Raw genomic sequence first — 17,983 nt, forward strand, 5'->3', positions numbered from 1 at the left:
AAAGGTGAGTGAATCTGCCGTGGGGGATCTGCTGGCGGTAAAAACAGGCCGGCAAGTCAGCTGATATTCCTTGACAGCTCCCAGGGTGCTGGCTGCTTCGGGACCGAGCGAGGTGAGCTCTGAACCACTTAAGGAGACCACTTAAGATTGAAATCTCCTAATGAAGGGGTTGGTCCTGTCGCTTGGCTGGAGCTTCTTGGCCCCGCAGTTCCCCGCCCTTTCCCTAATGTGAGCCCCAGAGTCCTTTTCCCATCCCATGTTTGATTTCACAGACACTAAAACTGAAGCAAATCTATTACCAAAAAAAAAAAAAAAAAACAGTGGAGGGAAATGGAACTAAATTATCAGTGTATTGAAACAAATCTAAGATGTTGAACCGATTGAAACCAGAGCTGATAATTTTATTACGGAATAAAAAAAATACCATATAATTTAACAACTGATTAGACCGTGTAACTCGTATTTCTGCAACGTTCAATTCCTTGCTACGATGTTAACACATTTACTGCCTCTGATTTTATCGTATCTTCTCAGTAGCATATGATTTCTATGTTGATATGTTCTTAGATATTTTATTTCTGGCTTCCTTTTATTGATCATCTTATGTTTGTCAGATGTTTCATATTTATTTTTAAAAAAATATTTATTTTTTAGTTGTAGTTGGACACAATACCTTTATTTTATTTATTTTATATGGTGCTGAGGATCCAACCCAGGGCCTCTCACGTGCTAGGAGAGGCCTGTACTTCTGAGCCACAACTCCAGCCCTCATTTTTATTTTTGATTAATCCTTATGATTAATCCACTGTTAAATGGCACTATCCCCAGTTGTTCAGGTAGCAATTAAATGGCACAACCAGAATTTGAACGATTTGAGTGACAAAATCAAAGAGGGAATTCTCTTATTACTGCACCACTTTCTTAATGCAAATGTTGGTGAAAGGTCTGTATGTCATGTTAGGAGCTATCATTCAACTATAGATAAAATACAACCTTCAGGATACTCACAGTAGAGGTGAAGTTGGAGATGTAAATAGAGTTTAGATTATGAAGGTCCTTGAATGCCATGCTAAAAAGTTTTGGAAAGATGTAGTGGGAAGTTTAAGTGAAGGGAGCCTAAAATGTAGAAGAGTGAGAAGGGGTGGTCCATTGGTGGCAAGGAAACCATCAATTATCCAGAGATGATGATACCATACACAAAGTTTTCTGGATGCTTTTAGTGAATATATGTGCATGTGCATGCATGTGTGTATATGTGTGCATTTGAATATATTCCTAGGAATGGAATTTCTGCATCATAGAACAGACCTTTTGTAGTTTTGGTAATTATTGCCAGTTTTCTAAAACTGTTGTACAAATTTACATTAATTTACACTTACTGAATATTAGTCATTCAATTCCATGAGTAAAACATAGGTTTTTGTTCTCTCTCTCTCTCCCCCCCCTTCCTCCCTCCCTCCCTCCCTCTCTTTTCCTTTTCTTGCAGTGCTGGGATCAAATCCAGGACCTTGCACATTCTAGGCAAGCACCCTACCACTGAGCTGTACCCCCAGCCCAGTATCTTCTTTCTTTGCATTAGGATGAAATAGACTGAAATTTTTATATACACCCTACATACAGATTTGAAAATATAGGCTGGATAATTCAAGTCATCAGCACACCCACACACAAACACCAAAAAGTCCTTTGAATTATTTTTAAAAGTCAAGTGACTCTTTTTTATTAACATGCTAATTGTGCATATTAATGGAATCACAGTGTTTTCCAGACATGCATATAGCATGTGTTGATCATATCCAACTATCCTCCTTTCACCCTCACCCCCACCTTGTCCCTTGCATTCTTCCTGGTCCCTAGTAATTGTTCTACTTTCAAGCAGGTGACCTCTTTTTAAAGCACAATATGAGTAACTATTTGTTGTCTTCTTTATTTTTGCAGAGAGCACCATAAAATAAAAATACCATATAATTTAACAATTGTTAGCCTTGCTATTATGTTCCCAGCATTCTACCTGGTACATGGAATACATTTTCTCTCACTTGAAGTAAACTATTCTAGTGAGAGTAAGAAAATAGCATGATTCAGATAAATCCAGACTAGTAGTATGAGAACTTGTAATAGGGACCCAGTATACTTTTGGGGAGTTGGTTTAGGCTTCTGGGGGCTAGCTGAACTACGACCCAAAGAATGAGTAATTATTATCCAAGAAAATTTAAACTAGTGAGACTACCCACAGGAAAACTTAATTCAGAAAGCTTAGGAGTGGAAAGAGAAATTTGGTATTAAAAGAAGTTCAGAATGATAGGAAAACAAATTTGCAAATTGGCTTATTGATGAGTAAGGTGTAGGTGCATCCTAGAGAAGAGTCTATAGGTGTAAACTGGAATAAAGGGTTCGAATATTATCAAGAGCGCAATAGACTTGCCACATGGAGCTCTAACACTTTCTTATCCCTTTCTCCTATCAGATCTCAAAAACCACAACCTCTAAGATCACCTGGATCACTACTTGGTCCCTGATCTGTTTCACTTTGTTTTCACCAACTGTTTACTAGCTCTTTATCTACACATCTAGGTATCCCTTCCTAAGAATCCTTTCCCTAATATTGAGAACCCTGTCTAAGAATACAATGTATAATTTTTTCCTTGTATGAAGTTTAAAAGAAACTGTTTTCATTTTAAAAAATAGAGGAAGAACTTCATTTTCATCATGAAAACAAAAAATGGGCAGGGATAAACACTTGGAAAAAACTGGAATAGTTGGCTCAGAGTCACACAAATAAAGTCTTTTGAGTGATGGAATATATTTAGAAGTGCTACAGCAATAATGAGACACCATGATTTTATAATATAACTTGTTGCTTTTTTGTTGTTATTCTACAGAGAACCTGTCAAAGAATATGAAGAAAAACCGAGAAAGATTCTGCAACAAAGAAAGGGAGTTTGTGTATAAATTCAAAGTAGGAACTGAGTGCTTAGAATTGAGAGTACCCCTCAAATTTCCTGTTCAGGAAAATGCCAGTCATTTGCATGGACGTCTGATGCTGCTTCACAGCTTGCCATGCTTTATAGAAAATGGTAAGGACTGATTTTTTTTAAAGTAATACCACTTAATTATTTTCTTATGGACTCTCTCATTAGAAGTTTCATGCTAGAAAGCATAAACCTAAGAAGCAATGGAAACAAAATATGAATTAACTGCTTCCACGAATAAAAGATTCCTCAGATCTTTGCTTTATTAAGTGTTTCCCCTATTACTTGTGTAACTGTTATTAAAAAATTTAATTAAAAAATTACATCATGAGAAGAGGTCTTAATGAAAACTTTCATATTTAAATTTAGTTGAGTTGATTCGTATGGTATTTCATCCATCACTAATTACAATATTATAGAATTATATTGGTAAATTGGTTGGCCTTTTAATGATCTGATAATCAATTATTAAGATTCCGTATAATACAAGTGGAAGAAATGATTTACAGTAGAGAGGGTAGAGAGAGAAGAGGGGAGGGGAGGGGAGGGGAGGGGAGGGGAGGGGAGGGGGGATAGTAGAGAATAGGATAGACAGCAGAATACATCAGACACTAGAATGGCAATATGTAAATCAATGGAAGTGTAACTGATGTGATACAGCAATCTGTATACGGGGTAAAAATGGGAGTTCATAACCCACTTGAATCAAACTGTGAAATATGATATATTAAGAACTGTAATGTTTTGAACTACCAACAATAAAAAAAATCCTAATAAATGCTGTTTGAATGAAAAAAAAAAGATTCCGTGGAACAGAAGTTCTAATCTTTGAAAAATATTTGATTACCTAAATTAGTTTCATAAAGTGAGATGTATTAAGCCATTTTAAAAGGTCTCTCTTTTCTATTTCACAGACTAGGAAAAAATTTCAAATTAAAAATATATTGAATCACAGAATGCTAGAATTATAAGGCAACCTAGAAACTTTCTAGCACAATCATATCATATAAATAAAGAAACAACATAAATAAATAAATTATTTACCTCAGGCAGTAATTCTCAAAGTGTGGTACCTAATCAGCAACAACCTGGGAACTTGTTACAAATGTAAAATCTTGGCTCTATGCTATTCCTGCTGAATCAGAAACTCTAGGGGTAGCCCTGAAGCAGTTGGTTTCAGCTAGTCCTCCAAGGGATTCAAGATTGTGTACCCTGGTCTAAAGTTACCAACATAGTGACAAAACCAAGGCCAGAATCCATGTGTATTCCACTGCTCTTTGCATTATGGCAGTCCCTAAATAGTGTTTCTCAAATTGAAACCTTAGAGTATCTGCATTAAACTGGTTTTAATATAATCGATTTCTTTTTGCAGATTCAAAAGCTCTAATATACTCTTTAAACTGATATAAGAAACTGTTTTTCACTTACATACAGTAACTTCAGACTCTCAAAATCTATGGGTCTTTCTTTATATGCATATACCTGTTCGTCTTCAAACTGAATTATTGGTTTAAAAAATTAACATTATTTAGGGCTGGCGATGTGGCTCAAGTGTTATTGCACTTGTCTGTCATGTGCACGGCGCTGGGTTTGATCCTCAGCACCAAATACAAATAAAGATGTGTCTGCCAAAAATTTTAAAAATAAATATTAAAAAATTCTCTCTCTCTCTCTCTCTCTCTCTCTCTCTCTCTCTCTCTCTCTCTCTCTCTCTCTCCTCTCTTAAAAAAAGAAATTAACATTATTTAGTTAGTATCAAGGATACAGAAAAACTAAGAATTTTGACCTTTCTGCAACAAAGTCTAAGATGCCGCACACATCATTTGTTTAGATGAGGTAGGGAGTAATGAGAGAGTTGGGTTTTTGAGGACAGAATATAATAAAAAAAATTGTTGTGAAATGATTCCCTAAACTAATTTTTTTCCCTGTGCTGGGGATTGAACCAGGGCCTTGTGCTTGTGATATAAGCACTCTACTACTGATTTTATTTTAATTGAAGATGATATTAAGCATGTTTGATAAAATAAAAATTTTGCACTGGAATGCTTGGCCAAGTAAAATAGTCCCTTTCTATATGTGGAATGCTGATGATGGCATTTATTGTTCCTCTTACAGACTTAAAAGAAGCTCTGAGCCACTTTATAGAGGAAGAATCCCTCAGGGATTATGATAGAGATGCTGAAGCATGCTTGGAGGCTGTGAAATCAGGTGAAGTAGATTTACATCAGCTGGCAAATACATGGGCCAAAGCTTATGCTGAGGTAAGAAAATAAGTCAAATTGTATATTTCAAAGATTTCTGGGATTCAGTGAGGATTTTTAAATTGCTAACATAATACTTAAACAGTTTGTGGAATCCTTTTTTATCTGTATAACAATAATATTCAGTATATGTTGCTGCTTTTGTGCTCCTTCATTTATCAGTATGAGCACATAAAAAATATGCTTTGTAGAATACTTTTGTAAAATAGAAGCTACTTTTCCATATCCAGCCAATGCGGGGTCACCAGGTTTAGTAATTAAAGATATGGGATACCTATTGAAGACAGAATTTCATATCAATGAATAATTTTAGTATAACTATCCCAAATATTACATGGAACATATTTATACTGAAAAATGATTTACTCTTTATCTGAAATTCCTAAATTAACTGTATATCTTGGTTTTCATCTGATGACTCTAAAACAGTAGTGGTTCACTTTGATTTACTTTTGTCGTCTTACTTTATTGTTGTGGTGTAGCTACATAATGCCATCGCTTTTCTATTTAATTAACATACACCATTTCATAAAGTCTAAGATGCCACACACATCATTATTTTATTTACTAAGAAAGAAACCACCATCAGTTAAACTATGATAAAAAGCCAAGATGCCACTGAATATGATGTAAAGAAAGACTCAAATATAACATTAGATTTATCAAGTAATCTTGTCAATGGAAAGGTCATTTCAATGAATTGGTGGGAGCAGGAACTAGATTTCAGTGACTTTAAGAATAAGGAAGTAGAAAGAAGGAAGAATAGGAATCAATAACTCTAGAAGTTTGGCTATTTGAGGCACTTGCTAAATGGGAATAAAGAGTCAGAGATTTGTTGTTTTTGTTTTGTTTTTAAGATGGTAGAGTTGAAGTCTAGAAAATAGAATCCAGAACTCAAATGGAGAATTAACCTTAACTGAGAAGAAATGTATATCTTTCATTAATGCAGGAAAGATATAAATCCCGAAAATTTTACTAATTGTAGTAGGAAGTTGATGATAGTCTCTTCTGACTGCTTCAACTTTATCTGAGAAATAGAAAAGACAGATCATTTGTTTAGATGAGGTAGGGAGTAATGAGAGAGTTGGGTTTTTGAGGACAGAATTCTCCAAGGAATGGTGGGATTGTCAAGAATAATTGAAGGGCAAGTTAGAGTAGTCTGTTTGCCAACACGAACTTTGGAGTTTCATGATATTTCTGCTGTGGCTTTCTAAGCCTGATTGCATGCAGAGAGAAGAAGAAGATTAGGGTTTTATTAGATGGGTAAGAAAGACAACATCAGTGAAGAGAGTTGAGGATATTGGTAAGACAGTGGTTAAATGCTGAGCACAGAATGTAAGCTATATAGAGAATGAAGAGAATCTAAATGGGAACTGATGACTGATAAAATGAGCTGGTAGGAGTGTTTATGGAGTAAAGGTCCTGATGAGGTTTAATACTCAATTACTTGGGAATAATTGAGTGAAAAATCTTGGTCAGAGCATATAATCAGAGACTTGAATGTTTGAATTTTTAAAGTTAACCTGTTATTGATGAGAAGACTATGTTAGTCAGCTTTCCATTACTATTAACAAATTTCTGAGATAATCAACTTATGAAGAGAAAAGGTTTGTTTGTGCTCACAGTTTTAGAGGTTCCAGTCCATGATTTTTGGCCCCATTGCTTTGGGCCTGTGATGAGGCAGCATATCAAGGCAAGAGAATATGGCAGAGCAAATCTCCTCACCTCATGGCAAGGAAGAAAAGGAAGAGGCAAAATAGAAAAGGAAGAGGAAGAGATAGGTATTCCACAGTCCCCTTCAAAAATACTCCAAATGACCCCAGGACCTCCCATTAGGGCCCGCCTATTAAAAGTTCCACCCCCTTCCCATAGCACCACCTTGAGTCAAGCCTTTAACATGTGGGCTTTTGGAGGACACTCAAGATTCAAACTAAAGCAGTTACTGAAGGGTGGCTGAGGTGGAGTGGAGAACTTAAGAAAGATAAGAGTTCAGGGACTAAGAAGATGGAATGTTGAATAGGTTGTCCATAAGGACATCCAAGTGGGCCAGGTTGATACAGGATTTGAGACACAGAGGAAGACTATGAACTTAGTGCCAAAGCTTTAAATTAATAAGAGTAAATTAATAAGAGACAGGTGGATTATTTTTATAATAATGACCAAAAATTAATCAGTGCTGAATGGTGTAAACCTCAAAGAAGCCAGGTTTTGTGCCTGAGGGTGGAGGTTGAGATTGACAGTGAATAGTTTTCTTTCTGCAGGTACTCAATGCTTCATTCCTCTCAGCAATCACATTCCAATTCCTGGTATCACCTCTCTTAAGGGAAGGGCATAAATTAGATCAAGGAAAGACTGTGTAGTGTTTCCTGTGTAGGCAGCTTCTGATTCAGGCTTGTGCTAGGCCAGGTTTTTTTTTTTAAAGAGAGAGAGATTTTAAATTTTTTTTTAGTATTTATTTTTTAGTTTTCTGCGAACACAACATCTTTGTTTGTATGTGGTGCTGAGGATTGAACCCGGGTCGCATGCATGCCAGGCGAGCGCGCTACTGCTTGAGCCACATCCCCAGCCCTAGGCTAGGTTTAAAATAGGTACTGCAGTTTTTTGTAGTTAGATGACTAGGTTAATAGAATCACCAAATATCTGGTGTTATGTGTGGCCAGTCAGATCCCAGTGATCTTGCACTGGCTCCTTCCTGTACAGTTTCAGCCTGAGCCTGAAGTGACTTTTGACCAGAGGATGAGTCACATGGGCTGGTTATAATTCCTAGAGCAGAGCCTGGTGGAAAGAGGCATAGAGGAGATGAAATCTGAGTTCTAGGTTCAGCTAGTCCTCTTGAACTCCTCCTGTCTGCTGAGGCCTTTGTCTGAGGGATAAGTGAATGAGAACAAAGGATAAAGTTTACCCATTAATTGGCAAAGTTCAAGATACCTGTTTCTATGATTTATTTATTTGCTTTAAGTTATGACTCTTAGTCATCTTACATTTCAGTTTTAGTGTATTCATTGATAAGATAAGAAAAGGGAAGAATTTTGATTTTTTTAAAAACAGATATCTTGGGCTGGGGATGTAGCTCAAGCGGTAGCGCGCTCACCTGGCATGCGTGCGGCCCGGGTTCAATCCTCAGCACCACATACAAACAAAGATGTTGTGTCTGCCGAGAACTAAAAAATAAATATTAAAAAATTCTCTCTCTCTCTCTCTCTCTCTCTCTCTCTCTCTCTCTCTCTCTCTCTCTCTCTCTCTCTCTCTCTTTCTCTCTCCCTCTCTCTCCCTCTCTCCCCCACACACTCTCTTTAAAAAAAATAATAAAAAAAATAAAAACAGATATCTGTTTGCACAGATCAACGATGGAAAAAACACCAAACTGTTTTATTCTTATTTTGCCATTGAATTGTATGGTATTTGACAAGGTACTTCTCAATCTATAAGCTTCTGCATTGTGTCTTGCATGTATTGAGGTGATTGTCTTTTTGTGATGGGCATCTTTTTAAGTATATAAAAGAAAGCATATTACTGTTTTTAAAATGAACATAAATGGAAAGATCAAAACAAGACCTTTATCTTTACATAGGCATGGGTGAATTAGGTATTGAAGGTTAATAAAGGTTAATGTATCACAGCTGACTACATAGGTAACTTCATTTTCTAAATATACAACCTATAAATACTTTGTAGAGCACATTTAAAAAAAATTTTTAGTTGTTGATGGACCTTTATTTTATTCATTTATTTTTTTTTCTTTTCTTTTTTTTATTGGTTGTTCACAACATTTATTTATATGTGGTACTGAGAATCAAACTAAGTGTCTCACTTGTATGAGACAAGTGCTCTACCACTGAGCCACAATCCCAGCCCTGTAGAGCACATTTTTTAATAATAAAAAGCTTTTCTCACTATATGATTAGTACATGAAAATTATTATATCATAAAAAATAAAATAAAGGTCACCAAAAGTCCCACTGTCCTGAAATAGTCACTATTATCATTTTGTTGATCTCCCTTTTTGTGTGTGTGTGTGTTTGTATGTGTGTGTGTGTGTTTGCATGTGTGTGTGTATTTGTGATTTCATAGAAATGGAATTATAGCATACTTTTTTTTAATTTTGGAAACTTGTGTACCTTCCTCCCTTTTAGTGCCTCATTTCTGTTTCCAGATAGCTCAACTTAGTTTAAATTTCTCCATGTTCTTTCTGTTCTCATTCTATTTATATATCTACACATATATAAATAGAGGGTTTTTCTGTTCTTGTCTGATATACAAAAATGGAGCTGTAATATACATACTTTTGTAGAACTGTGTTAAATAAAAATACTGAGTCATGATTGAGGAATGTCTGTGTATCATCTTATAGAGTACATTAGAGCATGCAAGACCTGAAGAGCCCAGCTGGGATGAAGATTTTGCAGATGTATATCATGATCTAATACATTCTCCTGCTTCTGAAACTCTTCTAAATCTGGAACATAATTACTTTGTTAGTATCTCAGAACTGATTGGTGAAAGAGATGTGGAGCTGAAAAAATTAAGAGAAAGGTATTTCACATTTCTTGGATTATCATAATTGAATATTATAATGTCATATATGATGACCTGCAGAACAACTTGTTTTTATATTTTATAAAATTAAAGGATAAAGTAGAAAAATTATTTAATATTAGAAATCAATTTTCTTGTATATTTAAATGTGTAATTTCAACTGGACTGTCTTTATAGACTTAGAGAACTTCTCAAGTGATTTATGTAAATAAATTGTGCTGGCATTACATATTCTTATTTGTAACAAGAGGAATAGATTGAAGGCTTGCTAGTGAAGGCTTGCTTTGCTCTGAGCACTGTGCCCTGTCTTTACCTTTATCTTTACCTCAACCCTGCTGTTAAAGATGAAAAGATTTTTGGCTTAAATAAAGTAAGTAACTTGTCCAAGGACAGGATAGAATTTTAAACCAAGGAATCTTTAACTCCAAAGCTAGTAATCACTGTATCTTGTACCCTAGTCAGAACTTTCTCTTCATTGCCCTGATCTAAGTACATGGTCTTTTAGTTCATTTCATAAACTTATTTACATTAAGAAGAAAAAAATAACACTCACGTTATTCAAAGAAATTTTAGTCAGATTTGAATCTATTCTATAGGGATACTTAATACAGTATGAAATGATGCCTTAATGGACCACTGTTTCTTCAGAGTGAGTATAAAGCTGCTAGTATTATTGATTTTAAATCATGGCTTTCCAGACTGCCTCCTCATAATTCTATATATTGTGATATGAGTTAGGACACACTCCTCCTAGATAATCATTTTTAATTTAGCAGACTAATAGCATTATCTTAAAATATTTATTTCAGACATTGGATAAATTTTTAATGTTACTGAGGTAAAATGTCTTTGGTTGTGAAAGCATGTTAGGACAAAAATCACATTTATTTTTTGTGATTGATATAATAATTAATCCCAAAGAAGTAAATTTAAAATGATGTGCTGATTTGCTTCTGTTTCCCATTAGCTTCCCACTAAAAAGCATTAAAATGAGTAATAGAATAATCTTTTATTTTGAAGGTTATCATAAATAAGAACATTTGAAATGCAAAAAACATATTAGACAAATAGATTTAATATTGATCACAGGGGATACTCTCTTCTGGATTCCAGATTGGCATTTTTATTTTCTTGCATAGATTTGTAAGTTTTTATGGCAATTCTGTTCCTGTGAACTATTTATTTTCCTATACCATAAAATATTAGAATGATCTCTTTTTTGAGAACAACATGCTATTTTGAGATATTTGTACTCCTTTATGGGTTTCAGTTTGTTGACTAGCTAGGTTAAGGCAGTTTATTCCTTTCTAGATGATATAGCTGCAGTATGGGTAGTTGCTGTCAGGTAAGCAGTTGAAGCTTTGTCCCTGGGAAAGACAAAAATTTATTTTTTTCTAGTTTCTTATTATGTAGCCAATAAAATTTGTGAATATATTTTTTGATAGTGGGTATTAAATCCAGGGGTGATTTACCACTGAGCTACAGCCACAGATTTTTTGTATTTTTTATCTTGAGACAAGGTTTAGCTAAGTTGCTTAGGGCCTCTCACAGTTGCTAAAGTTACCCTTAAACTTTATCCTCCTGCCTCAGTCTCCCAAGTCCCTGGGATTATAGGTATGTGCCACTGTACCCATCTAGAACTAAATTTTTGAACATATAAAAATTATCAAATACCAATCACCTTTTGTTGATGTTCATGTGACATTCACGTTTGAATTTTTCTATTTAGGCCTTCAAACAATATAACCTTCAGTTCATTTTGAAATGGTTCTTAGATCTCAGGTTTTCTGAGACAACACTCATTCCACATATTTTAGTTGGCCCTCTGTGTCTATGGTTTCAGCCAACTGTTGATCAAAAATATTCAGAGGAAAAAATTGCACCCATACTGAACATGTACAGACTTTTGTATTTTGTCATGATTCTATAAACAATTGAGTATGACAACTATTTGCATAGCCTTTACTTTATAGTAGGTACAAGTTTTCTAGAGATAATTTAAAGTATACTGGAGGATATGCATAGCTTATGTACAAATACTACACCATTTTATATATAAGGGTCTTGAACATTTTGGTATCTGGAAATAATCTCCCCTGGACCTCAGGGGATAACTGTATATTGGCAAACTCCCGTCTTGGCTACCTATTACTAGTACTTTCTTTCAGCTAGTGAATTACCCTAAATTGCAACACACTTTGCTGCCTACTCACTACACGTCCCAGAAAACTCTGTATCTGGCCATCCATAGTCTATAATTATTCTTAATCAAAATCAGAAGACTATTCCTACCCCACATGGCTCTTCACATTTTGGGAAGCTGAGTTAACCTACTAATTATTTGCCTTTATCAAAACTTTATACTTTTTCTATAATGGAAGTTTTTTTAAGTAGGAATTTGTTTTATTTTATTGTTTGACATGTCCTTGAAGAGATTTTTTGGTGGGGCTTTGCCTTTTACTTTTATTTTAAACATATAAATAATATTTGGATGCATCTATTTTATTTTATTTTTTATTTATTTTTATTTTTATTATGTCTTACATACATGACAATAGTGAAATGCATTACATTCATAATTTTTTTGCATTACAATTCTTAATACACCTTTATTCTACAATTTAATAATAACTTTTTAACAAGAAGTGTCTTATGTTACGATCACTTTGTGCGTTTCCTACATATAAGTCTAGATTTGTTCTTGCTTTCTCCTATCCTCCCTGTATAATCTCTGTCTGGTACCCAGGATCCTTGGGATTTTGCATAATATGATAGAAAATTTTAGCCCTTAGAGAAGTCATTTAGAAGCTATGGATGATGATCACCATGTGATTAATGGCTTAAGAGATCATAAATTCCACATAATATATCAGAATATGAATCTAGGCTTTCAAACTCTATCTTCCGTGCAACTCCCCTTCTCCCTCTTTTTCCCTCCCACCACTCTTCCCTATTTAGTGGCAGTCTTCTTCTCATGCTCTTCCTCCATATTCCATTTTGGGGTGCATCTATTTTAAAAGCAGTTTTGTAGTTTATTTTTCATATGTCTAAACTGTTAGCTTGACAAAGAAAAATAAGTTGTCTTCTGCTAGAACAGTAATATTTATTGCAAAGGTGAACAGTATGACTTAAGGCAAATTGAAGTTCATTATGGAGGCTATGGAGGCTCACCCAGAATTTTGGTACTTAAGTCATTTATTATTCTGTTCATGAGCAGAAGTGACATGTTTTCTTATTTTTCTTTTCATTTTAATGCACTTTCAATATTTAAAAGCTCTTTTCTCAGTATAATCTCACTATAATTTCAAGGAGCTTTTTTCTTAAATACCTTTCAAATAATGTGCAGGTTGCGGAGTTGTCACATCTGATATACTAAACCAATCTATATTTAGTATTTCATCTGAAATACAATAAAATTTCCTTTGGTCTTTCTCATAGAATATGTATATTTGTATCATTTACTACATTATTAGCTACTTGAATTTTGAACACATTTAGGATGAAATAAATATTCAGACATTTTATTTGTTGAATAATTCTTAACTTTTTTTCTTACAAGAAATTTGCTTTTTTTTTTTCAGCAAACCAAATTCTAGATACTTCTTTCAACTTAAAAAAAATAGTAATGATATATTTTATCCACTAGAGGGAACATGTGTAGTGGTAAAATATTAATGTAAACCTATCAGTTTGAGTTTATAAACCATTTAGCAGTTATTTCTGTTTTTAAATAAAAATCTCACTTGCAAGCATGATCTTTACCTGATCTATATTAATTATTAAAAACATAGTAGGGTCACCAATATTAAACCTAATGACCTAATGATAATATTGAGTGACATTAAATTCTAGAAGGTATAGATAGAAATACATATTTTTACATAAATATATAATATGAATGAATTTAATTTATCACAGTTTATTTAAATTAAATCAATTTACTTAAACCATTGATTAACTTTTCCTCTAAGAAAAATCAATCTTAATTTCTACATTCTTAAATTATTATTAGATAAGTATATTACATGCCTTTTTAAAGGTAATTTTGTGACTTAACAGTTTGACTCTTAGAAGCTACTTGGCAGTTTCTGGATATAATATAGACAAACTTTCAGAACTTGAAGTCATTTTAGTTCATATGCAAATAAAAAGAAAATCTATTTAAGCTGTAATTGCAGACTATTTCTTTGAGGATTTCCAAGGATTCAGGGCACTTTCAGGTATTATAATTCCCATTCTTGGACATAATCCTATAAAATAAAAGTTTTATTTTCACTTTGTGAATCAGGAGTGGTCTTGAAATTTGATGAATATACTTACCTGATTTGCTAATTTATGTTTTAGACAAGGTATTGAAATGGAAAAAGTAATGCAGGAATTGGGAAAATCACTGACAGATCAGGATGTAAATTCACTGGCTGCTCAGCATTTTGAATCCCAGCAGGTGAGTGAAATATAAGAGCTTTTAGGTATGTAGTTGTGTCTTCCTTCCTTCCTTCCTTCCTTCCTTCCTTCCTTCCTTCCTTCCTTCCTTCCTTCCTTCCTTCCTTCCTTCCCTCCCTCCCTCCCTCCCTCCCTCCCTCCTTCCTTCCTTCCTTCCTTCCTTCCTTCCTGGGATTGAGCCCAGAGAAGATTAACCATTTAATCACATTTCGAGCCCTCTTTTATATTTTATTTAGAAACAAGGTTTTGCTGAATTGCTTAGTGCCTCACTAAATTTCTTTTTTTTTAACATTTTATTTATTAACACAGAAAGGCAATTTTCATATTCATGTCCTACTTTGTTAAGGTTTTTCCATAAATTCTTTTTCTTCTTTTTTTATTTATATATGACAGTGGAATACATTACAATTTATATTACACATATAGAGCACAATTTTTCATATCTCTGGTTGTATACAAAGTATATTCACACCAATTCATGTCTTCATACATGTACTTTGGATAATAAGGATCATCACATTCCACCATCATTTCTAATCCCATTCTCCCTCCCTTCCCCTCCACCCCTTGCCCTATCTAGAGTTTGTCTATTCCTCCCATGCTCCTGCTCCCTATCTCACTATGGATCAGCCTCCTTATATCAAAGAAAACATTGGGCATTTGGTTTTTTGGGGATTGGCTGACTTCACTTCGCTAAATTTCTATAGCCAGCTTTGAATTCATGATCCTCCTGCCTTAGCTTCCCAAGCCACTAGGATTACAAGCATGCATCACTGTGCCCAGCTTACTTTTTATTTATTTATTTAGTCACTGTAGTATAGCAATTTTATTTTTTTTTAATTTTTTATTTGTTCTTTTTAGTTATACATAAAAATAGAATGTATTTTGAAATATTATACATACATGGAGTATAACTTCCCATTCTTTTTTTTTGCATTACAATTCTTATTACAAATATATACCACAATTTTTCATATCTCTGTTTGTATATAAAGTATATTAACACCCAATTCGTGTCTTCATACATGTACTTTGGATAATGATGTCCATCACATTCCACCATCCTTGCTAATCCCCTGCCCCCTATTTATTTTTTACATAAAAAAATTAACCAGTTGGCACATTTTCTCTTTTAGGACTTAGAAAATAAATGGTCAAATGAATTAAAACAATCAACGGCCATCCAAAAGCAAGAATATCAGGAATGGGTAATAAAACTTCATCAAGATCTAAAAAACCCCAACAACAGTTCACTCAGGTATTAGTCATGTGTTTTTGTTTTTTTTTTTTTTTAGAGAGAGAGAATTTTTTAATATTTATTTTTTAGTTATCGGCGAACACAACATCTTTGTCTGTATGTGGTGCTGAGGAACGAACCCGAGCCACACGCATGCCAGGCGAGCGTGCTACCACTTGAGCCACATCCTCAGCCCCATGTGTTGTTCTTATTCATATAAAAGTCTATTGTTAGTAATAGTTTATATTTACTATAAAGTTGAGCCTTGTTACTTGTGTATATTTTAAGTTATCACATTCAAGATAATTTTATGCTATTATTCCCCACCTTTTATAGAGACACTAAATGTAGATTATTTTGGAGCCAGGTGAGTGGTAACTAATTGGTCTAAAATAGTGATTTCATCTCTAGAACTTTAGCTTTCTAAACCTTTTAGGTGTGTATACCTAAATACTACTATCTTTTATTTTTTTTAAATTGGTTTTGCTCAGTGCAATTAGCTTGCCTATGTTTCACTTATATTCTAAAAAGAGAGACTGACCTGTAAATTAAACAACACCATGTAGATTAAGATGTGCAGAAATAGAAGCATGTACAAGGTACAGAAATGTTAGGGGGGGGTTCATAATTTATATCTTGTATGTCACATGTGGCCTAAATAAACTGTTTCACATATTGCCCTAGAACTTAACCATGCCTAAATTACTTACTAGTTGTATGTATGTCTATTCCTCCCATGCTCCTGCTCCCTATCCCACTATGGATCAACCTCCTTATATCAAAGAAAACATTGGGCATTTCTTTATTCTTTGAAATCCTAAAGTACATTAAGCTAGAAATACATTAAGAAAATACAATAAACCTATTTACAGAACATGCTAGTATATGTTGTGAACATTTAAAAATAGCATTTTATTTATGTGATGTCAGTCTGCCACTAGTTTTGCTGTTATGGTTTGGTAATGAGTGTCACCTGAAAGCTCCTGTTAATGCAGGAATATGCAGAAATAAAATGATTGGATTGTGAGATCTGAAACTAATTAGTCTATCCTAATTTGAATGGACTATCTGGATGGAAATTCTAGGAATGTGGGGCATGGCTAGAAGAGGTATGTCATTGGGTGTGTGCCCTGGAAGGGTGCATCTTCCCTGTGGCCCCCTTCCTTCCCAGTCTGCTTCCTGACACTACTATGAGCTGAGCAGTTTTCCTTCAGTGTGCCTTTCCCCCATGATATGTTGCCTCACTTGGACCTAGAGCAATGGAGTTGACTGTGTTTGGACTCAGACCTCTGAAACCCTGAGCCCCAAACTAACTTCCTCCTGTAAGTTGTTCTTGTCAGGTACTTTGGTCACAGGAACTAACTAAAACACTTGGCTTAAAAGCAAGAATTATGTCTGTTTTGTTTGACTGTTTGTTAAACCACTATATACCAACTCCTTGCCAAGTATTTAGCTCTTGGCAGTAGCACATAGGACATGCTCAGTAAATATTTATGGAATGTATAAATTGACAGATGGATAGATTATCAATGAACTCTTTTCCCTGGTCCCTATATCATTTCTTACTTACTAAAACTATGTTATAATCTTTCATTTGCTTTATTATTTTTTTCAAACTCTTGGTTGCAGTCTTCTAGGAACAATCCTAGATCCTCACTCTCCAACCAAACTTTTAAAAACAACAATTAAATAGACTAGAATAGAGTTGAGAAAGGAAAAAATGCCAGAGTGCATATGCATGAAACTTTATGTAAATGAATGTATATATTGAGCTAAAATATAAAATCTGTATAGTATATTATAGACAAAGAAGTTGAAAGCAACTGATTTAAGGAAGTCAAAAAAGCCCCTTGCTACAAGTTATCCCTTACTTAGCTACTGTAGTTTCTGAAATTCAATGCATAGGATCAATTTCATTGTGTATTGGCCTCTAACTGTTGCTTTTGCACCTTCATTTTTCTTTTACACCTTCATTGTCAACCCCCTTTCCTCATCCCAGCCCGTCAACCTGTTTGATTTCTGCCCTTATAGTTTTTTTTCCAGCACGTCATATAAATGGAATCAAACTCTATGTAGCCATTTTTACCTTGCTTCTTTCACTTGGCAAAGTATTTTGGGGATTCATTTATGTCGTTCTGGGTATTAGTAGTTCTTTCCTTTTTTAAATATATTTTTAGTTGTAGATAGACAAATACTTTTATTTTATTTTTATGTGGTGCTGAGGATCGAACCCAGTGCCTCACACATGCAAGGTGAGCATTCTACCTCTGAGCCATAACCCCAGGCCCAGTTCTTTATATTTTATTATCTTTTAGTCTTCTGTTCATTTATTTATCTATTTACTCTGTAGTAGACATTTAGGACATAGGTTGGGGCAATTATAAAATAAAGCCACTAAAACCAGTCATGTACAGGTCTTTGTATAGCTATGTTTTTATTTCCCTTACATAACTATCTAGGAGTATGATTTCTAGGTCATATGGTATTTGTTTATCTTCATAAACAACTGCCAGACTGTTATCCAAAGTGTTTGT

At 34.3% G+C, this 17,983-nt stretch overlaps 1 protein-coding gene across 1 annotated transcript in view; it reads left to right on the forward strand.

Annotated features, from left to right (window-relative positions):
- The first annotated feature begins 29 nt into the window (after positions 1-29).
- Positions 30-17,983, forward strand: part of Ferry3 (FERRY endosomal RAB5 effector complex subunit 3) — a 36,822-nt gene continuing 18,868 nt past the window's right edge. Inside the window, exons 1-6 of the mRNA XM_005334012.5 lie at positions 30-112; positions 2,883-3,077; positions 5,088-5,233; positions 9,585-9,766; positions 14,114-14,213; positions 15,349-15,470. Of these exons, the coding sequence (XP_005334069.1) occupies positions 2,900-3,077; positions 5,088-5,233; positions 9,585-9,766; positions 14,114-14,213; positions 15,349-15,470 (728 nt within the window). The 5' untranslated portion in view covers positions 30-112; positions 2,883-2,899. The remainder of the gene's footprint in view (positions 113-2,882; positions 3,078-5,087; positions 5,234-9,584; positions 9,767-14,113; positions 14,214-15,348; positions 15,471-17,983) is intronic.

This window comes from Ictidomys tridecemlineatus, chromosome 6 (genome assembly GCF_052094955.1).
Source record: "Ictidomys tridecemlineatus isolate mIctTri1 chromosome 6, mIctTri1.hap1, whole genome shotgun sequence".
In the NCBI taxonomy this organism is placed as follows: Eukaryota; Metazoa; Chordata; class Mammalia; order Rodentia; family Sciuridae; genus Ictidomys; species Ictidomys tridecemlineatus.